General features: G+C 36.5%; 1 protein-coding gene across 3 annotated transcripts in view; it reads right to left on the bottom strand.

Moving 5' to 3' along the window:
* Positions 1–24,318, bottom strand: part of KLHDC10 (kelch domain containing 10) — a 59,038-nt gene that overhangs the window by 28,942 nt on the left and 5,778 nt on the right. The window contains exon 2 of one of the 3 annotated variants that reach the window (XM_060020885.1): positions 1,554–1,640. The exons of the other annotated variants lie outside the window; for them this stretch is intronic. Within the exon in view, the coding sequence (XP_059876868.1) occupies positions 1,554–1,640 (87 nt within the window). The remainder of the gene's footprint in view (positions 1–1,553; positions 1,641–24,318) is intronic. 3 annotated transcript variants of the gene reach the window in all.

The raw sequence follows: 24,318 nt of genomic DNA, 5'->3' as shown, positions 1-24,318 counted from the left end.
TATTTATGCTAAAAGGTAGCATAGCAGGAATTCCATGGCGGTCCAGTGGTTAGTACTTGGTCTCTTCACTTCCATGGCCCGGGTTCAATCCCTGGTCAGGGAACTAAGATCCCACAAGCCACACGGCGCGGCCAAATGATAAAATAAAACAAAATAAAAGGTAGCATAGCACCCTAAGTATGTTATCTTGACCCATTTAGGCTAGATTTTTTTTTTTTTCATGATCTGGACCTTGGCCACTAAAAATAGGTTAGGCACTAGATATAGAAACATCTTTAGCTGCTGCAGGTCTTTTTTCTAGTCTTTTTGTTTTTTTTTTAAATAATCTCTTCAGTCAAAATTAGCTACACTGGGGGCCTTCCCTGGTGGCGCAGTGGTTGAGAGTCCGCCTGCCGATGCAGGGGACATGGGTTCGTGCCCTGGTCCGGGAGGATCCTACATGCCGTGGAGCGGCTGGGCCCGTGAGCCATGGCCCCTGAGCCTGCGCATCCAGAGCCTGTGCTCCGCAACGGGAGAGGCCACAACAGTGAGAGGCCCGCGTACCGCAAAAAAAAAAAAAAAAAAAAATTAGATACACTGGCTTATAAATAATAAGGTCTAAACTATAACAATAAAAACGCTTGTCTGACAATTTATTATATCTAGAAAAACAGTATGAACAAGAGTTTTCAACCCTCTTCTGAGATTTTCTTTTTTCAGTAGGGAGTATGTTTTACTAGAAGAAGTAAAAAATAGAAAGAATGAAACATTTCTAAAAGTAAGAATTACTAGGTCAAAGGATGTGAACATTTTCAAGGCTTTTGATACATATTGCCAAATTAAATCCAGAAAGGCTGTGTCAAATTTACACTTCCTTCAATATATGAGCTTCATTTCCCCATACCCTTGCAACACTGAGTATTCTTATTTTTAGTCTTGCCAATCTAATAGGTAAAAATGATAACCTTATTATTTTAATTATGTTTATAACAATAGTGAAAATAAACATTTGTTCATATTTATTGAGCTTTCTTTTTTACAAGTTGATTATTCATGTTCTTTTACCTATTTTTCTAGTGGGTATTTGCTTTTAAACTATTGATTTATAAGAGCTCTTTATATATTCATGATATTAACCATTTGTTACAAATATTTCCCCCTTTTATCTTTTTATTTATGGTTTCTGACATAAGAGGTTTTTAGTTTTATAGTCACATAAATTTTATTTCTTTCTTAAAATCATATTTAGAAAATTATTTCCCATACCCCATATTTTATAAATTACTCAAAGTTCTTTTTAATATGTTTACAGTGGAATAATACTGACATCAATGAGATGATTTATTTCTACGACCTAATACACATTAAGTGATTCTAACTTCCTAAAACTTATAATTACAATTCCAACAGTGGTCACTATGAAACACAGGTTTAAAATTAAATTCTAGATTTTCTTTCATCCAATTTTAGCTGTTTAGACAATTTTTTAAAACCAGAGTTTTGAGTTTAGAAAATTCATTCAAAGTTCCCTTTAACCCATACGAAGCACAGTTCTCTTGCTAGTTATCACCCACCTCTCAAAAACCTGTTAGGGATCCTTATGATGGGACAGGACTGAATGAAGCGCCTCCTAACTGGGTCCCATCGTATTTTCTTCTTACCTGTTACCACAATTATCAGCAATAAGTCAGACACATACAACACATGGCAAATAATACATAGTAACTGTAGTTATAAAGACAGAAAAACAGGAAACAAAACAATACTTGAATACAGAAAGAAGTGATGTAAAGTAGCATTTAACCCTGTTTCGGAAGTCAAAACAAAATTTAATTAATACATAAGCAGTGATGAAGGTTTTCAACTCATCCCCAAAAGAATAAGAACAATTGTGTGCACCATTTTTCAGAATTCTGGTTCAACAGACATGCATTCAATAATCACCAATGCCATCTTGTGGCAAAAATTCACCAGGAGCTTTATAAACAGATTAGAAACGATGACATTTTTACAAGTCAGTGAATGTTAAAAAGAGAGCTCTGACTAAAATTATTTTGGCATAACGTAGGCTCCTGTTCTCTTCCAGGGTTGGTATTCTTTTATCAGTTATATGGTTAAGAGGATAAAGCAATGGGCACCATTCTTTAAATATGAAATAAGCTGATCTTGCTATAATTAAAATTGTGTGGTAGCAACCAAATAAAACAAACATTTAATATCGTGACACTTCCACTGTGGGGGGAGAAAAAAAAGGAAATTCCTCTGCCTTCACAGGAAGCAAATTAACTGCACATTAACCCCAATTAAAACTTGTTTTCTTATAACATAGAAGAAAAGTGCAAAGCATAGTAGAAGTGTTAAATGGAATAATTTTGTCTCTTCCCAAAGGTTTGATAGCTCCCAAAGACAGCTCTTACAAGCAATAAAAACAATTAACACTGGTATAGAATTTAAAGTTTAAAACAGCTTCTACAAGTGTTATCTCATTTGATCCTCACGACAACCCTGTATGGATTCAATAGTCATTTCATTAAGCACCTGCTATGCCTTGAGCCCTGCTAGGCTCCACGGTAGCCAAAGGAGGCTATGACTCCTAGCCTCAAGAACTCATGTGAGGAAGGCAGATGCCTAAACTAATAATTACATTACAGTGAAGTAATTGCTATAACAGGGGCTATAAAAACACTTTGAGGAAGATATTATCATCTTAATTTTACAAGTAAGGAAGCTAAAAAAAAATTAAGTGACTTAATGCCAAAGCCAGGAGTCAAGTCTGGGCAGTTTGACTCTAACACCTGCCTTCTTTCTACTATACCACACTTAACCTGTCTCAAATTCCTTGGAAAGCATATAGTTTTTGGTTTTGGCAATTGGAAATATCTGAGATGTTCATCAGCAAGGTCTGGTCTGTTTACTAGAGCACTTGTACATAGAGATACATAAATTCAGTATAATGAAATAGCATTACCTGCACATGTATACTTAATATTGTGGTGGAGACAGACTCGTGAGCAAGGGAAAGAATTATTTTGCAAAAGAGTTGCAAACAGGTTTATCTATTAATCCTCCAAGTCTTTTAAATCAGTAGTTCCCAAATGCTGGTCTACAGACCACTGGTGGGCTAAGGTGAAGATTCACCAGTCCAACACAAAATGAGAAAAATATGGACAAGGCAATGAGTTTTTAAAAATGCTAAAATGTTCCATTTAAAAGTCTGTCCTTTTTTCAGAAATTAGAAACTTTTTATTAAATATTCTTTTATTTTAAGAGATGAAGAAGATAGAAAATGGTACTTGATTTTGTTTTTTAATATTCTTTCTCGGAAAAATAAAAAACTTGCAAGCCTATATGTATCCCCAAAATATACATATATTTAAATTTATAGGTTTATGACATCCAAAGACTGGAGAAGCACAGCTTTAAATCAATACAATATTTGTTGATCACTCATAAGTCCAACATTGTCAATCACACTATCAAAGGATACATAAGATGTATAAGAAACTTCCCTTGCCCTCAAGAAGTTTATATTCTAATTAGGGAGACAAGACAAACACATAAAACAATTAGATCGCAATACAAGACAGAATATAACAAGTGATTAGCTTAAAATTTGACATTTTTATGTATCAAAAGCATTAAAATGTACATACCCTTTGACCCAGCTATTCCACTTCTAGGAATTTATTCCTAAAGAAATAATCATAGATGCATGGAAAGATGTATGGACAAAGATACACACTACGATATTATTTATAATGGTAAAAAATTAGAAACACTTTCAGTGTCCAATGATAGGGAGATGGTTAAGTATGCTAAATAAACATATTTAAATATATTCATATTCTATGTACCACTAAAAAAAGTACATACAAGAATATTTACTAACATGAGAAAACATTCACAATATATTGCAAATGAAAGGTGCAAGGTACAAAATAGTAGCAGTGCATGATACCATATCAACAAAGAAAAAAGTATATATTCATGAAAAATACAGGCAGGATATACATCAAATTTTAATTGTGGTTATCTTTGGGCAGTTATTATGAGTGATTTTGGTTTTTTCTCCTTAGTGCTGGTGTTTATTTTCCAAGCTTTCTCATTGAGTAGGCATTACTTTTGGACTGGAAAAAAAAAACAATACCATATTACTTTAATTTTTTTTGAAGCTATGATAAGAAAATACTATAAAGAAACATACCAAAGTATTAACAGTGGTTATGATTCAGGTTGAGGATTATCACCCCTTTTATATTATCCAAAAATTCTAAGACATATTGTTTTATAATGGAAAAATATAAAACAAATTTAGATAACAGTGCGGGAGTAATACTGAAAATTATTGAACCAAAGTTGTAATCAAAAATCCTTTTTGATGTTTTCTCAGAGCTCTGTCAGACATCTTTGGCCTGCTTTTCTCTCAGCAACCAACATAAGTCTGTCACAGGCACAGGCTAATGTTGACTCTACAGAGGTTATTCACCCAAAGTAGGCACTAAGTTCAGAATCCATATTTTCTTCCTTCAGCCAAAGAGCAGAAAACAAGAGAAACCAGCAACATAGCATACATATGCCTCTCCAATTTCATGTAAATATATTCCTGAAAACTATATTTGTTCTTGAAGCTTTAATTTTTATATATTTGAATGCCAATGTTCATTTGTGATTGCTTATACTCTTCAAAACAAAAACCATAATTTTTTCAATCATTTCATCAATATTTTATTTTTTGCTAGCTTTTCAATTTTTCCTTTTTATTTCACTATAAATATGACATAGTCATTGACAGTCAAGATGGTAGGCTGAGCACACTGCAAGCAAGCTCCCCTCTCCCCAAAGCCCCACAAGTAACACAAAAGCCATTTAAAAAAAAAAAACACCTAGGGCTTCCCTGGTGGCGCAGTGGTTGAGAGTCCGCCTGCCGATGCAGGGGACGCGGGTTCGTGCCCCGGTTCAGGAAGATCCTACATGCCGCGGAGCGGCTGGTCCCGTGAGCCATGGCCGCTGAGCCTGCACGTCCAGAGCCTGTGCTCCGCAACGGGACAGGCCACAACAGTGAGAGGCCCGTGTACCGCAAAAAAAAAAAACCCAAAAAAAACCCCAAAAAAACTATAATCAAAAGAAAGCAAGAAATGGTCTTAGTCAATCACTGAAAGATGTAAGGCTGACAGAATCAGCTTAAAGAAGGAAACCACAGTGCTATACACCCAGAGTAGAGGGCTACTGCAAGTGATCTGAACAGCCCTCAGAGTAAACTAAGCCCAGAGGTGGAAGACAGCAGAAAGAACTGAAATAATTTATAGAATTTACAGCATAACTGGTTAGGGAGTGGCATGGAAGTTACAAAGCAGGTCAACCTCTCCCACCATTTACCATTTTGGTTCAAGCATTATAGAATAGAGGTACATAATTTGCTCCTAGATGGGAACAGTGGCATCAAACAAGAAAGGTGTCACTCCCCAGGTAGGAACAATGAGTATAAACCCTTGGATCAGAAAGACAGGACAGAGCCCTGGGTGGATATTAAATCCCAGGAAAAAGAGGGGACAGACACTAAAGAAGTCTGGCAATTGGTACGCTCTATCTCATTGCACATTCCATCTCTACCCACAGTCAGTGGAGACCTGCTGCAATAAACATATGTAACATTCACAGGAAGGCTAACAAGGGCTCTCAAATAAAGGTGAATGAGCACAAAACCAAGACCCAAACATGAAAAAGTTATTAATGTGACAAGCAGAACTCGTACCCAAAGAAAGAGAGTTGACAAATTAAATAGAATAAAACCTTAGACTAGGTACAATTACTGCCCTGAGATATGCAAGATGATAATACATTTATTTTAAAAGAAATAAATTGGAACTCTTAGAAGTTAAATTTTGATCATTTAAATAAAAAAACTAATTAAGGACTGAAAAAAATAAAGAACAAATTAAATTAGTAATCTAAAAAATGGAGCCAAGAAATGCACCAGAATATGGTATAGAAGGAAAAAGAGGTGGGAAGCATTTTAAGAAGTTAAGATATAAAAGGGGATTGAGCAACTACTATCAAAATGCCACCTGCCTTTTTGTAGAAACGGACAAGCTAATCTGAAACTTCATACAGAAACACAAGGAAACCAGAAAACCAAAACAATCTTGAAAAAGAACTAAATTGGAAGACTCACATTTCCTGGTGTCAAAACTTACTAAAAAGATATAGTATTCAAAACTGTAGTCCTGACATAAGGATAGACATGTATATTAATGGGACAGAAATTGAAGGGTCTACAAGTAAACCCATGTATCTATGATCAATTGATTTTTTTTAACATCTTTATTGGAGTATAATTGCTTTACAATGGTGTGTTAGCTTCTGCTTTAAAACAAAGTGAATCAGCTATACATATACATATACCCCATAGAATAGACTTATGGTCAATTGATTTTTGACAAGGGTGACAAGATTACTCAACGGGGAAAGCATAGTCTTCAACAGATGGCCCTGGGACAACTAGATATACTTTAAAACCTAGAATTCTGTATCTACTCAAACTCTCAGTCAATTATGGGAGTGAAATTAAGAATTTTTTTTTTTGGCTGTGCTACATGGCTTGCAGGATCTTAGTTCCCCGACCAGGGATCAAATCTGTGCCCCCTGCAGTGGAAGTGCACAGTCCTAATCAGTGGACGGCCAGGGAATTCCCAAGACATTTTTGAATGTACAAGGACACAAAATTTTTGCTTCCCTCAGAGTTCTAGTGAACGAATTACTCAAAGATATACACCTGGAATTTAAAAAAGTAATCCAAGAATAATAATCAAGGTATAAGAAAAGAGTAAGCAGAGAAATCAGTAAAGTAAGTTTAAATAAGTGCTGACTGGAAAACAAAACAAAACACAAAAGCTTACTAACATTCAAAACCGTAATCTCAGTGATACCGACAGGAGTAATTATGAGGGTAAGAACAAGGGCTGGAGAAGGGAAACCAGGTGAATGGTAAAGTCCTTGTCTTGTTTAGAAGAAAGATCCAGAAAGTGATTAATACAGATACTGATAGAAAATATAAATTTAAGTATTATGTAAAAAATTTAAGATGGCTTCACTCCAAACATTTAAAGAAGACACAAATTCTTTCAGAGAATAGAGAAACTCATTTATGAAACTAGTAGAACCCTGATAGCAAAGTCTGATAAAGACATTAAAGATCATTACAGGTCAACATCCTTTATAAACACAGGCACAGAAATTCTAAACAAAATATTATCAAATCAAAGTTACATAAAAAGAATAATACATCATGGCCAAGTGAAATTTGTTCCAAAATTGTGAGGCTGTTATAACGTTCAAAAATCAGTATAATTCACCACAAAAACAGAATAAAGAGAAAAACTATGCAATCATCTCAATAAATGCAGAAAAAGCATTTGATAAAATTCAACACCAAGCCAACTGGGGGAAAAAAGAAATTTATGCTTACACAAAACCTTGTACGTAAATGTTCATAGAGGGACTTCCCTGGTGGCGCAGTGGTTAAGAATCCGCCTGCCAATGCAGGGGACACAGGTTCGAGCCCTGGTCCAGGAAGATCCCACATGCCGCAGAGCACCTAAGCCCGTGCGCCACAACTACTGAGCCCGCGCTCTACAGCCCGTGCTCCACAACAAGAGAAGCCACAGCAATGAGAAGCCTACGCACCGCAACAAAGAGTAGCCCCCGCTCACCACAACTAGAGAAAGACCACGCGCAGCAACGAAGACACAACACACCCAAAAATAAATTAATTTTTTTAAAAAGATAAATAAATAAATAAATGTTCATAGAAAGTTCATTCATAATAGCCAAAACCTGGCAACAACCTTCCAATGAATCAGAATGGGTAAATGAACTGTGGTTCATCCATACCATGGCAGACTACTCAGTTACCAATGAACTAACAATTGATGGGGGCAATAACTTGAATGGCTCTCAAGGGAATTATGCTGAATAAAGAAAGCCGATGTCAAAAGGTTACATGATTCCACTTATATAACATTATTGAAATCACAAAATTATAGAGACGGAGAACAGATTAGTGGTTCCCAGGGGCTTGCCAGGGGGAGGTGGCTATGCCTAAACAAGGGCACATGAGGGGCCCTTGTAAATGGGTCTGTTCCATATCTTGTCTAGGTGGCCATGCAAATCTATACATGTGATAAAATTACACAGAACTCAATACAAACACATGCACAGACACACACACAAATTAATGCACGTAAAACTAATGAAATCTGAGTAAAGTAAGTTGATGGTATCAATGTCAATTTCCTGATTGTGTTACTGTGCAGTAGTAACAAGATATCATCTGGGAAACTGGATGAAGGGTGTATGAATCACTCTGTATTATTTCTTACAATTGCATTATAAATCTACAATACCTCAAAGTAAAAAGTATGAAAAATTAAATAAATAAAAACCAAAATGCAGAGGAAAACAACCTGACTATGTTGATATGGGGCAGATTGCATTCAAAATGATATATCTGAAACAATTATGAATATTTTAACAATTAGAACTATTGATAGAGAACATGATCTAAGAATTCTGGTTTAGGTGATATGGTCCTACTGCATTATACAATTCAGTATCTATAAAGAATTTCAAAAGAGAAGCAAATTAACACTGTATTCAGAATCACTGCACAGTTGTACAGACTGCTTACTGCACGAGAGCTCCATGCCAAGTGGCTAAATTGGGACTAAAATCCAGCCTGCACTTTGCTGCCCAATGTACTCACAGAACTATGTCTACATGCACCATGGCACACTTTGCGCTGGCAGTGACCAACTTGTTAAGTGAATGACTTTCTTTTAAACATAAGAGAAATAACACTTATTGAGTATCTATTCCTAGCACTTATATACACTCATTTTTAAATTTCTGCCTTTGCCTTTCAAAATAAGATCTGAACCCATATCTGAGTTCTTCTGTGCTGCTCGGGTATAGAGTATTCCTCAGGAGGCTTCGGTTCTGTCTCAAATCCTTTTTGAAACAAAGTGGTGTATAAATTAATACAAACCAAAATATGAATTACAGTACAATATTGTACTGTTATGGCTTAATTAGTCATGGCATTATATATATGTATGTTTATGTGTGTGAAAACAGCTGCATTCCTTAATAAAAATACTGTTCCAAGAACTCATTTAAATCCTCACCACAACTCTTAGATAAAATTATGATCCCCAATTTACAGATGAGAAAACTAAGACATAGAGAGATTAAGTAATTTGACCAAGGTCACTTCGCTAAGTAAGCAAGTAAAAACTCTGGGATTCAAACCCATGCAGTTTGGTTCCAAATCACTCTTAACCACTCACAATAATGCTCATAGTCACAATTCAATTTGGCACCTGAAAAAGTATGTCTGACAGAGGCACTTGATAAATACTTATTAAATGAATGAATGAATGAATACTATGGCAGTAATTCTCAACCAAAGGTACACTCTCCCAACTCCCTAAAGAAGTTGCTCTCCTCTCCCAGGATTCTGGTATTATTCTCCATTATACAGTCATTCCTTGGTATCCACTGGGGATTGGTTCCAGGACCCCCGAGGATACCAAAATCCTAGGATGCTCAAGTCCCTTCTTCTATAATATAGCTAAGTGTTTCCACACAACCTACTCGCACATTCTCCAGTATACTTTAAATCCTCTCTAGATTACTTATAATACCTAATACAATGTAAATGCTATGTAAGTAGTTGTAAATACAATGTAAATGATCTGTAAATAGCTGCTGGAGTGCAGCAAATTCAATTTTTGCTATTTGGAACTTTTATTTTCCCCAAATATTTTTGATCCGAGGTTGGCTGAATCCATGAATACGGAACCCGCGGATACAAAGAGCCAACGGTATCATTATACTGCCACTTAATTAAGAATAAAAACCTGGGACTTCCCTGGTGGCACAGTGGATAGGACTCCACGCTCCCAATGCAGGGGCCCCGGGGTTCGATCCCTGGTCAGGGAACTAGATCCCACATGCATGCCACAACTAAGAGTTTGCATGCTACAACTAAGGAGCCTGTGTGCTACGACTAAGGAGCTGGCAAGCCGCAGCTAAGGAGCTGACAAGCCTCAACTAAGGAGCCCATGTGCCACAACTAAGGAGCCCATAAGCCACAACTAAGACCTGGTGCAACCAAATAAATATTTTTTAAAAAAGGAATAAAAACCATAGTAAGTCATAGCCTATCACAGACTTCTTTCCTCCTATAAAAATGAAGTAATCACAGCACACTGAGAGACATCTTCAAACCTTAAGATATTCTTTGTCATTTTGGTTTGTATCATTAGTTATTAAAGTATGACTTTACTGAAAAAACAGCCTTGTAGGGTGAGTAGTTTTGTCTTTGGGGGAGGGAGAGAGCACAGGAGGAGTTGTATCAGGCTCAAACTGTTCCAAAAGGCAGATGTGATACTGAAACCACTGTTCATAAATGACTGAATTCTAAGTTATACTATCCTTCCTTAGAAATAGTAAAAACGAAAGAGGCTAAAAATTTTACAGATTAAAAATTAATCAAAAAGTATTATAATTCATAAACCTATGTTAGATTAAAATATTAAATCGGGACTAACAAACAAAAATTCTAGGAATACTCCTGACTTAAAATAGCGCCATCACATTCCTAATGTTTATGAATGGCTGCCAAGACTTTGAAATAAAGTTTTAAATAAAAACCCCACCCTTTGGGACCAGTTTCATCTTTTGATAGGAAGAATTAACTATAAGCACACCACAAACTATATGTATACTAGATGGTCTCTAAAGCTCTAAAAATTATACAATTTTCAGTGGAATCAAAAATGCTCTAAGAATCTTAGAACTTACCCAGTGCAATGGTTCCTGAGATGCTGACTAGACGGCTCGTTGCAAGCTTATTAAAAAATATAAAAATAAAAACAAAAACAAAAAAAGCAGATTACCAGGTCCATCCCAGGTCTGGTATATTAACTTTGGTAGGGAATCGGGTTATATTGAGACTAATAAGAATTATTGGCTCTCTTCCCAGAAAAATGCACATATATGCTCACAATTTTACATACGATATAATCCTCTGAAGACTATTCACAGACTTGTGAATTGAGGGACTCCAAGTTAAAAAATTAAAAGAATTTAACCCAGAATGTTACAATTGTTTTCAAAGGGTAGTTAAATGGAAGAAGGAATAAACTTATTCCATATTCTAGCAGAAGACACAACTGGGAGAAACTCATAAAGTTGCAGCTGAATTTAAGGCAACAATTAGAGCCAACAAATAATCTGACAGCTCTCTCCACAAACAGGCAGCCCATTAATTTAAGAGGTCAAAATAAGTAGACCTCTTTAAAATAGAGGTTAAAAAGATTAGAGGTATTGTGGAAAGGATTCCCACACTGGGTAGAAGATAAGGCAAGATGACTTCCAATGTCTTTTTCAATTTTATGATTCTAAGGAATTTTAGAAGAGGGGAAAAGGGAAAAATAAAAAGTCAATCTTAAAACTTTTTTTTTTACTCCTTATAGGTTGTTTTCCACATTTAAGATTAAAAGAAAAAGTCTGCATTTGCGCTCTATGTTACCTGTGTCGATGTGCCTGTCTTCTTTATTTTTTAACTGAAGTATAGTTGATTCACAATGTTGTGTTAATGTGTGCCTGTCTTGAAATGTAAACCACAGCCAAAGGATCTGTTTTTCTTAATTCAATATTGCCTCCTTCCTTTTTATCTCAAGCAGAACTTCATTAACAAGCAAACAAAAAAAGCCTATAGAATATATCCTACAACCCTAGAAAATAACCCAATCAGTTTCTTTACTAACAACTATGTATTTGAATCTTAATTATACTGAAATAAAAATTTATAGTAATAATTCACTCAAAGAGCCAGACTACATTATTTGATCTTTTCTTGTTCCTGGATTTCTTGTACTCTATAACTTGAGTTTCCAGAGAATAACCCCTCTCCCCAAAAACATCCCTGAGAGACAGAGAAAAAAAAAAAGACTATATACTGGGTGAGTATAGATGTAGGAGATTAAATATGAAAAACAGATTTTTAAATCAATACATTTTGGCAAAGCCTACTGATCTAAAATTTTGCAACCTCCCTCCTTTAAGGAGCACCAAAGATGGGTAGCTCTTTAGAGGTACAGAGTCCACGCTCTTTCTGCAAGTGAAACTGAGAAACTAGAGAGAAGGAAATCCACAAATTCTAATAGTTAAATGAATGTATTCAGAAATGTCATTTATTACTTTTACTATGCATTCTGTTCCTTGATTAAGACTAGAAAAGTGATCCGTTTTGAAAGTGAAGACACAGCTGTTCTATATGAACTCACTTTCCCTTCTCTCAGGTAGCCATTTTCTGTTGGCAATTGCAGTGTCTTCCTAAAAAAATACCTAGACTTGACCAAAGGCAATGAGAACTTGTGTTGGACTAAATCTGGCAAAAAGCAACAAAACATTCACTAAATAACAAAATTTTAATACCAGATATTTTTAAGAACTGTTTTTAAAAGTCCAATATTTAGAAACAAGCTATCCTGAGAAACTGATAATAATCCTGTTATGTAAAAAGCAGAGGAGCCAATAAGAACATCTTAAATGCAAAACTAAAAGATGCCAGATATGAATACAGCCAAAGTACACATGATTTCTAGTAAGACATTTGCATGAAGCATTATATTCAGAAATAACAGCTATTCTTTTTTTTTTTTTTTTTGTGGTACACGGGCCTCTCACTGTTGTGGCCTCTCCCGTTGCGGAGCACAGGCTCCAGACGCACAGGCTCAGCAGCCATGGCTCAAGGGCCTAGCTGCTCCGCGGCATGTGGGATCTTCCCAGACCAGGGCACAAACCCATGTCCCCTGTATTGGCAGGCGGACTCTCAACCACTGCGCCACCAGGGAAGCCCCTGGAAATAACAACTATTCTTTACTCAGAAACAAAAATTTCAAAAGATAACATTTCACAAGAACATTTACATTGAAGCATTTTTTCTATAAGTGCACAGATCAGTTTTGGACTTAAAATCATAATTGAAAAGATTTTGATGTAGCTTTAAGAAGTTATTTCTCTCCCTGAATGGTTTTCTCAGTGTTTTCTTTTTATATGCACGTTATTAAAGCTAAATACATTACCTCTTTCTAAGGTACACAGTTCACATTATAAAATTCATATTCCTGCATCAAGTTTGTGTGTTTGTGTGTGTTTTAAGGAATTTATTTTATGTGACACCCAGATATTTGCGGTTGGCTTTGGTTTGATCAATTACACATCTGATTCAAATTAACTGAGTTGACAGTTTGCTGATGAAACCATATAGCAAGAACTACTGTGGGTAAAAAGGGAAACAACTTTTTCAAAAAGTACCTTTCAACTCCAATGACTATCTACCTCATTTTTTTTTTTTGGCTTAATTACTTCTAATTTCACTATCTAGTCTTATAGACAAACTCAATGATCACACTTTAGATAAAGCTTGGAGCAAGTTCACTGACAGTATAGCATATATAAAAAGGAAGAGTATTAGATCGAGCTGAATTCTAAATGCAACAGGAAGCCACTAAGGATTCTGATCTTGGAAGCAATAATAGTTATGCTTTGGGGAGATTAATCTTGTTTCCGTATATAGAATGAAATAGGAAGACTGAGAATGACAAAAACATTACAGGTTTCCCCTGTTATTCTAAAGTAGAGTGTTCCTAATGAAACATTTCCTAAGTCGAAATGGTGTAATGCACAGAAGCAATTACCTTAATTACCTTTGTGCTAACCGATGCACAAAATAAACCCTGAAAAAGCACAGATGCTCGCAAACACAGTGCAAAGCTATACGGCTCGATGCTGAGATGATGAGTACAGTTCCCAGGGAAGGAGCTTGGCAAGGCCACTCATGCTGCTTGGGGTGCACCCTGCCTCTATAACAGCTAGCTGCAAAACAAATGCTGAACCAAGTTTTGCTTTTCACCTTTTTTTTATAAAAGTGAAAACCCTCTTCAGATTTCTTTCAGTTAGTGAAAACAGATACTCTCTTAAAAATGAAGTGGCGTGGGCTTCCCTGGTGGTGCAGTGGTTGAGAGTCCACCTGCCGATGCAGGGGACGTGGGTTCGTGCCCCGGTCCGGGAAGATCCCACATGTGGCGGAGCGGCTGGGCCTGTGAGCCATGGCCACTGAGCCTGTGCTCCGCAACGGGAGAGGCCACAACAGTGAGAAGCCCGCGTACCAACAAAAAAAAAAAAAAAGAAAGAAAGAAATGAAGTGGCATAAAGCAAACTTTGTAAAAGCAGGGGATACCTGTATTAATATAGTCCTATTTGAGGCACTGAAGGCCTGAACTACAGTAGAACTGGGAAAGACAGGCAACAGAGACGAGGATGGCACAGTGGTTAAAAGCATGGACTTTGGAACCATCCTGCTGTATCCAAATCCTGGCTCTGTCCCTTGCTAGCTATATGGCCTTGGACAATGTCTTATCCTCTGGGTCTCAGCTTCTTTCTCTATGAAAAGGGGACGATAACATTACCTACTCCTCATTAGGTTATGAATAAATGTTTATAAAAGTGCTTAGCTAAGAATATTATTTGGGGATAAAGCACAAGGACTTAAAGACTAGCTGGATGGGAAAGCTGAGTAACATAAAGAGATAAACTATAAGTGTGAGTTTTTTAATTCTGTAACTTAAAGAAAATTTTAAAAACACAGATACTATGGGCTTTCCCAGTGGCGCAATGGTTGAGAGTCCGCCTGCCAATGCAGGGGACACGGGTTCATGCCCCGGTCCGGGAAGATCCCACATGCTGCAGAGCGGCTAGGCCCGTGAGCGATGGCCACTGAGCCTGCGCGTCTGGAGCCTGTGCTCCGCAACGGGAGAGGCCACAACAGTGAGAAGCCCACGTACCGCAAAAAAAAAAAAACAAAAAAACCAGAAAACACAGATACTAAAGGGTAAGTTGGCAATATTTATCACTATGCATTGCACAATGCTTTTAAAGAGTAAAAGACCAGAGACAATTTAAATATCTATCAATTGTGTGGCTGGCACCTTGCTGTACGCCTGAAACTAACACATCATTGTGAATCAACTATACACCAATAAATTTTTTTTTTTAATTTGTGTGGCTGGTAAATTAGTGTACATCCATACAATGCAATACTTTCAAGCCATTAAGAAGAATCAGATCAATCTAAATGCGCTAATATAGAACAGTCCCCAGAATATATTTTCAGTAAAAAGAAACAAAAGAGGAAAAAAGGGCAGGTGCAGAAAGAATACTTTATGTTCTACTCTAATTCGTTTAAAAATAAAGTTAACATACACCTATATGCATGTATATGCGAATTCTAATTCTGGCAAGATACACCAGAAACTAACAGATGATACCTCTGGGGAGAGACTAGAGAATCAAGGATCTAGGGAGAAAAGAGATTTTTGTCTCCCTTGTATACTATTTGATTTTATCATGTGTATGCAGTGTTTTTTAGTTTAAAAAATATTAATGAAAAAACAATGACAGGCAGGGAAGGTTGAGTTCAATAGTAAGAAATCATATTTACATATTTAAGTGAACATAATTTTATGTGTTCTACAAGTTTGCCCAGTATAGATTCTGGTAACAGTCTAATGATCTGGGGGTTCAAAGACACTAAAGGCTTTTTTTAAAAAAGATGGTCTTAAAAATAGCTCAGGGAGAATAAACAAAATGAACCTTAAAAAGTATACAGGCTAGGGCTTCCCTGGTGGCGCAGTGGTTGAGAGTCTGCCTGCCGATGCAGGGGACACGGGTTCGTGCCCCGGTCTGGGAGGATCCCACATGCCGCAGAGCGGCTGGGCCCGTGAGCCATGGCCGCTGGGCCTGCGCGTCCGGAACCTGTGCTCCGCAACGGTAGAGGCCGCAACAGTGAGAGGCCCACGTACCGCAAAAAAAAAAAAAAAAAAAAAAAAAAGTATACAGGCTATTAAAAACTAGGCTGCATTTCAAAATTCTAAATTTTTATGTCAGTTTGTGATTTGAAATTCTGAATATGGTTTCCCATGTTACATATAGTTAGTAAGTCTCTAGGCCACCCCACAAAAGCCTACTATACCGACAATGATAACTACAGTACTGCAGTAATAGCAGTACAGAGTCCACCATTTTAAAACCTTATTTTACTCAAGTTCTCAGGCACATCTGACAAGGTGAGCTCTCCCTCCTTGGAACAATTTCTTCTCTTGGCCTTTGTGAAACCAAGCATCCCTGCTTTTCCTCCTATTTTACTGACCTTCCTCACTTGCTTCTCCTTTCCTTCTCACCTTCAAGAGTTATAGTCTTCTGCCGCTATTTCTATTTAATCTTTCTTGGTGATCTCACCTAATTCAGTGACTTTAAATACCATCTGTATGCTAAGAATTCCAAACTTTATATCCTGAGCCTCCACCTCTCCCTTGAGTTTGATTTATATATGAAGACTGCCTCCCTATATCCTCTACTTGGAGGTCAAACAGGCATCTCAAGCTTAACACAGCCAAAACAGAACTCTCGATTGACCCCTCACAATCCTGCTTCTCTCAGTCTGCTCCATCACATTTAATGACACCATCATCCATCAAGTTGCTCAAGACAAAAACTTCGGAGTCATCCTGATTCCTCTCTTTCCTTCATATTTCACAGTAAATCCTGTTAATGCTACTTTCAAAATATATCTCATACTCAATGACTTCTCACCACCTATACCACTGTACCCTACTCCAAACCACCATCATCTTTTTAGGAGGCTACTGCAATACTTTTCTAAATGGCCTTGATGCTTCACTTTTACCAATTCCCACAATCCATTCTCCACCCAGCAATCAGAGAGAGCTTTAAAAAATGTAAATCACATCACATACTCCCCTGCTTAAAACTGTCCAATAGCTCTCCTTCTTAGAATAAAGAAAGGTCACAAATTCAGTTTTAGACATGATAAACTTGAGGGGTAAAAGCCATATAAGCGCAGACATGGAGAAAGCAAGTATTTGGCCCTCAAGAGAGATCCGGGCAGAAGTTACAAAGTGACCCTACTTATTAGCATATGAATGAAAAAATGAAAACCATGGATTTGGAAGAGAATACCTAAAATAAGTTGAAAAAAGAAGGGCAGAGGCAAGGGACCAAGACTTGAGAACTCCAGTAACTTAAAGGTCTGGTAAAAGAAAAGGGATCAACAAAGAAGACTAAGTATGAGAGGCCAGACACGTAAAAAGAAAACCAGACCTGATGCCAAGGAAGCCAAGGAAAAAGGATGTTTCAAAATGAAGAGAGATCAGGTAAGATGGAGACTGAAAATCAACCACTTTACTTGACAACATATAAGTCATTTGTGACTTTAGCAAGAGCTACTTCAAAGACAATGGGGAGATATGGCAATGAAGACAGCAACTCTCAGTCAATGCTGTCACGAACTTGGTTATGAAAGAAAAGGGAGAGACCAGAGATATAAAGCTTGAGAAAGCTCAAATTCTATAGGGATGATTTGATGGAGAGAATGAAGTTGAAGACACAGGTAAGTGATAAAAATGTAAATTTTCTGAAAAGGCAGGAAGGGATGGAATCAAGGCACAGATGGAAGGATGCAACAACTATTCTGATAATACTAAACATAAAATTGTACTTGGAAAAAAAGTATTTGGAAAAACCATACAAAAATTGTATGTGCTAAATTCCTAGATTAAAAAAGTGTATTAGACTTATGTAATGTAATGTAAAATAATCTAAACTCTTTTGCATGAATAACTATAGACATTGACAATTACTAACTCATTCAATAAACATTTAGTAAAAGTCTGCTATAAGTGGGGCAGTGTTCTAGTCTCTGTGGAAGGTGACAGAGAATAAGACATTATTTTTGTCTTTAAGAAGCCCATTGTTAGTAAGCAGATAAGTGTGAAAACAAATACTTGCAATTCAGTATAATTACTGTAATCTTTTGTATATAGAAAGGAAGGTGGTGACACAAAGAAGAGGCACAATAGCATGGACTGTGAAGTCCAACAGACTGGGTCTGAATCCTGACTCTGACATTTATTAGCTGTATAAACTTTGTGCAAGTTGTGTAGCTTCTCTCTAAGCCTCAGTTCCTCATCACAGAAGGGGATGAGAAAGTTAATTACCTCATAAAGTTATGAGAATTAAATAAATTAATACCTGCAAAACACCTTGAACAGAGGCAGATACACAGTAACTACTCAGTACAAGTAACTTATTTGTATTAAAAGAGAGAATAGAAAAAAAGCTGTATAAAGTATACTTGGGTGGGTCTTAGAAGACAGTAGGAGAATGGCAATCTAGGAAGAAAAACCGTTATGTGCAGAATCATGACACAGTGTGGTACTGCAGGAAACTGCAACTCAAAATCTCTCCCAACCTAACTTCTTCCAAGAATTTATGGCAACTAACGGCAAATAGATCTATAGCTGAAATATAAAATGAAAGACATATATGGCGAGGCTGGAGAGGTAGAAAAGGACAGACAGAAAAGTTAGAGGAAAAATTGACACGACTTTATGACCAATTGGATAAGGAGTGAACAAAAGAAAGGAATCTAATGTGATTCTCAGATTTCTGGCTTGATTCACTAAATTGATGAGGTAGCCATTAAATTAGAATAAGGAGCATAAAGGGAAGAACAGGTTTGGCAGGAAAGATAATGAAATTGTTTTCAGACATGCTGAATTCAAGGCACTCATCAGTCACTTGGGTGGCAATGGCAAACAGGCTAGGAAAAGAGGTCTGGATTGGAGACAGATTTGGATGTTGTCAGGATAGTAATGATATCACCCAGGGGAAAACGTAAGAATAAGGAGGGAAACAAACAAACTAACATATACTCTTGGATGTCAATACTAAGGGACAGATAAAGAAAAACTAATGAGAAATTCAAGCAATAAAAAGGATAACTAACGGGCTTCCCTGGTGGCGCAGTGGCTGAGAGTCCGCCTGCCGATGCAGAGGACACGGGTTCGTGCCCCGGTCTGGGAAGATCCCACATGCCGCGGAGCGGCTGGGCCCGTGAGCCATGGCCGCTGAGCTTGCGCGTCTGGAGCCTGTGCTCCGCAAAGGGAGAGGCCACAGCAGTGAGAGGCCCGCGTACTGCAAAAAAAAAAAAAAAAAAAAAAAAAAAAAAAAAAAAGGATAACTAAGAGCTCTTTAGTAACTAAGAGGAATACAGACGTGTCTGGTTATGTATTCCCAGGCTTTAGTACAGGAGGTAGTCAAAATCAAAATCTAGAGAAACTGGGTAGGATGAAGACTAAGAGATACTAATGGATTTGTCAGTTAGGAAGTTATTACCTTACCAAGAGCAATTGAGTAGAATGATGCAGGTAGAAGTGAGACTGCAATAGACTGAAGAGGAAAAAAAGAAATTAAACAAGAGAGTCTATTCTTTCTGAAAGCTTGGCTGTGAAGGAAAGAAGTAAACTTTCAACTAGAAAAAAGCCTAAAAGGTTATTAATATGATAAATTGAGAAGAAACAGATTCTACTTGATAAAATAACAGAAAACATAAATGTTTATGAGTAAAACATTTAAATATAGAACAGCTTTAGGAGAATCCCAAGTTGCTACTAGTAATATGTACTTATTTATATTGTATTAAATAAAACACAATAAAAACACAATTCACTGATAAAGAACTAAAAGGAAAGCAAAATATCAAAATGTTGACACAGTTGTCTTTATGTGGAATTGCTATAGATAATTTTCCCCTTGTTTCAAGTTTTCAATATTTTCCAAATTTTAATAATGAGCTTGTATTCCTTTTTTTAATCAAAGTATAGTTGATATACAATATTATATATTTTACAGATGTACAATATAGTGACTCACAATTTTTAAAGATTATAATCCATTTATAATTATTATAAAACATTTGCTATATTCCCCATGTTGTACTATATATCCTTGTAGCTTATTTTCTACCTAATAGTTTCTTAATCTCCTACCCCTATATTGCCCTTCCCCACTTACTTCTCCCCACTGGTATCCACTAGTTTGTTCTCTGTATCTGCTTCTTTTTTTGCTTTATTCACTAGTTTGAGGTGTTTTTTTAGATTCCACATATAAGTGATATCATACAGTATTTGCCTTTCTCTGTCTGACTTATTTCACCTAGCACAGTGCCCTCCAAGTCCATGCATGTTGCTGCAAATGGCCAAATTTCATTCTTTTTTATGGCTGAGTAGTAATCCATTGTATATATAAGCCACAACTTCTTTATCCATTCATCTGTTGATGGACACTTGGGTTGTTTCCTTATCTTGGGTATTGTAAATAGTGCTGCTATGAGAGCTTGTATTCCTTTTATAGTGGTGGTGGTAGGAGGTGGAAGACAATAAGCTTTACCAAAATTAATGATACTTCAGGGGCAGAAAAGACTTAAGTGATTCTAACTTGAGGAAGATAGATAATAGAGAAAGATGAAATATTAGCAGGCAGAGAGCAGAAAAGAAATGGAAGGAAAAAAATAAAACCAATGCAGAAATGAAATCTTCATTGTAAGTAGCACAAAGGAGTACAAATACTGTTGAAAACACAGTAAAGGACCTGGACAACAGGATTGAGAAAGGCAAGCAAGATATAACCTAAATGGGAAGGAAATCCAAAAAAGAGGGGATATATGTATAAGTATAGCCAATTCTCTTTGCTGTACAGTAGAAACTAACACAACATTGTAAAACAACTATACTCCAATAAAAATTTTTCTTTAAATACTGTTTTCACCCCCCCAAAAAAAGATATAAACAAACTCTGAAAACCATAAAATATTGTTGAAAGAATTAAAGAAGATCCAAATAAATGGGAAAACATCCCATGTTCAGGGATTAGAGGACTTAACATTATTAAGATGGTGGTATCTCCAAACTGATGTACAGATTCAACACAATTCCTATGAGAACGCCAGCTGAGTTCTTCATACAAATTGACAAGCTGATTCTCAAATTTATATGGAATTGCAAGGGACCCAAAATAGCCAAAACAAACCTGAAAAAGAATAAAGTAGGAGAGGGACTTCCCTGGTGGCGCAATGGATAAGACTCTGTGCTCCCAATGCAGGGGGCTGGGGCTCAATCCCTGGCCAGGGAACTAGATCCCACATGCATGTTGCAACTAAGAATTCACATGCCACAACTAAGGAGCCCTGGAGCCACAACTAAGGAGCCAGCGAGCCGCAACTAAGACCTGGTGCAACCAAATAAAAAATAAATATTAAAAAAACAAAAAGAATAAAGTAGGAGAACTCACATTTTCTGGTTTCAAAACTTGTTCCAAAGCAACAGTAACAGAAGCAGTGTGGTACTGGCACATGGACAGATATTATAGATTAATGGAATCAAGAATCCAGAAATAAACATGTTTAAAGTCAACTGATTTTCAATAAGAATGCCAAGACCATTCAATGGGGGAAAGAACAGTCTTTTCAACAATGGTGCTGGCACAACAGGACAGTCAGTTAGGATAACCTTTACCACAAACCAAACATAAAAACTAACTCAAAATGAATCAAAACATAAGTGTTAGAGCAAAACTATAAAACTCTTAGAAAAAAACAAAGGGGTGAGTTCTTCATGACCTTGGATTTGGCAAAGGATTCTTAGATATGACACCAAAAGCAAGAGCAACAAAAGAAAAAAAATAAGATAAATTGGACTTCATCAAAATTTAAAACTTTCATGCTTCAAAGAACACAATTAAGAAAGTGAAAAGACAACCACAGAACAGGAAAAATATTTGCAAATCATATACCTGATAAGGGACTCGTACCTAAAATATACAAAGAGGTCTTACAATTCAATAATAAAGACAAATAATCCAATTAAAAATTGAGCAAAGGATCTAATAGACATTTCTCCAAAGACATACAATTAGTCAACAAGCACATGAAAAGATACTCAATGTCAACCATACCTCAAAAAAAAAAAAAAACAGAAAGAAAGGAAGAAAGCAGGAAAGGAAAGGAAAGGAAAGAAAAAGAAAAAGTGCTTGACATCATTAGACATCAGGGAAATGCAAATCAAAAACTACAATGGGATGCCACTTCATTCCCACTAGGATGACTGAAATCAAAAAGTCAGATAACAACAAGTGTTGACAAAGATGTGAAGAAACTGGAACCCTCTTATACCACTGGTAGGGATGTAAAATTCCAGCCACTTTGGAAAACAGTTTGACAGTCCCTGAAATGATTAAACATATAGCACAGAGTTACTAAATGACCCAACAATTCTATACCTCGGTATATACCTAAGAGAAACGAAAACGTATCTCCACACACAGATCTGTACACAAATGTTTACAGCAGCATTATTCATAATAGACAAAAAGCGAAAACAATCTATATTTCCATCAATGGATAAACAAAATGTGGTATATATCCATACAATGGAATATTATTTAACCAGAAAAAGGAATGAAGTACTGATACCTGCATCAAATGAATAAACTTTGAAAATAGTATGGAAAGTGAAAGAAGGCAGTCACAAAAGACTCTATGATTCCATTTATATGAAAAAGTCCCTAATAAGGAAATCTATAGAGACAGTAGACTATGGTTGCTTAGAGCTGGGATAGTGGGTAGGGGAGGATGGGACAGGAGGATAAGGGAGTGACAGCTTAAAGGACATGTGGCTTCTTCTTGAAGTGATGAAAATGTTCTAAAATTGACTGTGGTAATAATTCCACAAATCTGAATATACTAAAACCCACTGAATTGAACACTTTAAATGGTGAATTGTATAGTATGTGAAGTGCATCTCAATAAAGCTACTAAAACCACAGGAATGAAAATGTTAAAGTTTAAAAGGATTAACCACTATTGTGCCAAAGAAAATAAATAAATAATTGAACTGCAAAATATTTAGAAAATAACTACAAGAAGCCTACAACCTACAAGACACAACTCAAGTAGTATTCAGGAAAAAACTCATAATTTAAACACTTAGAAAGAATGAAAAGAACATTAAGCAACTAACATAAGAAGACAGAAAAACAACCACAAAATAAACCAAAGGAAACCTAAAGGAAGGATTTAAAACATGAAAGAAAAGATAAATAAATAAGAAAAGAGAGAAAAATAATAGAACTAATTTTTTTAAAAATCCAAGAGTGGGCTTCCCTGGTGGCTCAGTGGTTAAGAATCCACCTGCCAATGCAGGAGACGCGGGTTCGAGCCCCGGTCTGGGAAGATCCCACATGCCATGGAGCAACTAAGCCCATGCACCAGAACTACTGAGCCTGTGCTCTAGAGCCCACAAGCCACAACTACTGAGCCCGCAAGCCACAGCTACTGAAGCCTGCGTGCCTAAAGCCCGTGCTCCGCAACAAGAGAAGCCCCTGCACCACAACCAAGAGTAGCCCCCACTCACTGCAACTAGAGAAAGCCCGTGCACAGCAACGAAGACCCAACACAGCCAAAAGTAAATAAATAAATAAATTTATTAAAAAAAAAAATCCAAGAGCTGGTTCTAAACAAAAACAAACCAAAAAAAGGGCAAGGCCTCACATGTACAAAATAAGAAGTGATAATGAGTAAAGTGATAATGTAGTCACAGACACAGGAAATTTTTTTTTAATCGTTAAAGAGTATCTTGCCTACTTCACACAAATAATTTTGAAAACTTAGATGAAACGGATTATTTTCTAGGATAATATAAGCTAGCAAATCTTCCTCTCAAAGATATAAACTATAAGCAGTCGAATTATCATAGAAGTAAGGAGATAATTGTCAAAGAGCAATTCTCCCCCCAAAATATTCAAGGTCCAAGTAATTTCACAGGCAATTCAACCAAATCTTTAACTTCAATGCCATTTAACTGGACAGGGAAAGACAAAAGCATAGAAAAAGAAAGAAAAGTTTGAAATTACTTTTATGAAAGTGGCATAATCTAACAAAGATAAAATACATAAAAGAAAACTACAAAGCAATTTAGCTTAAGAAGAATGATGCAAAATTTCTAGATAAAGTTTAGCAAATAGAACCCAGCAGCACATTTTAAAATAATAATACACAATAACAAAGTGAATTGATTCAGGAAAGCAAGGATGGTCCAGTAATAGTAAATCTACTAGTACAATTCACCACAATAGTAACCAAAGGAAAAAAATTACATAATTCCCACAGAGGCTAAATTTTCCTTCCATATTTTAAAAAATCTTAATAAAATGGTAAGAGCTGACTACTTTAACATAATATGTGTACTTCAACCTAAAGTCAGGTCTAATCTTAACAGGAAAGCCGATGCAGGGGACATGGGTTCGTGCCCCGGTCCGGGCAGATCCCACGTGCCGCGGAGCGTATGGGCCCGTGAG

This window comes from Delphinus delphis, chromosome 9, assembly GCF_949987515.2.
Source record: "Delphinus delphis chromosome 9, mDelDel1.2, whole genome shotgun sequence".
Lineage (NCBI taxonomy): Eukaryota > Metazoa > Chordata > Mammalia > Artiodactyla > Delphinidae > Delphinus > Delphinus delphis.
Note: the sequence above shows the minus strand (reverse complement) of the source record. Positions and strands in the feature narration are given on the sequence as shown.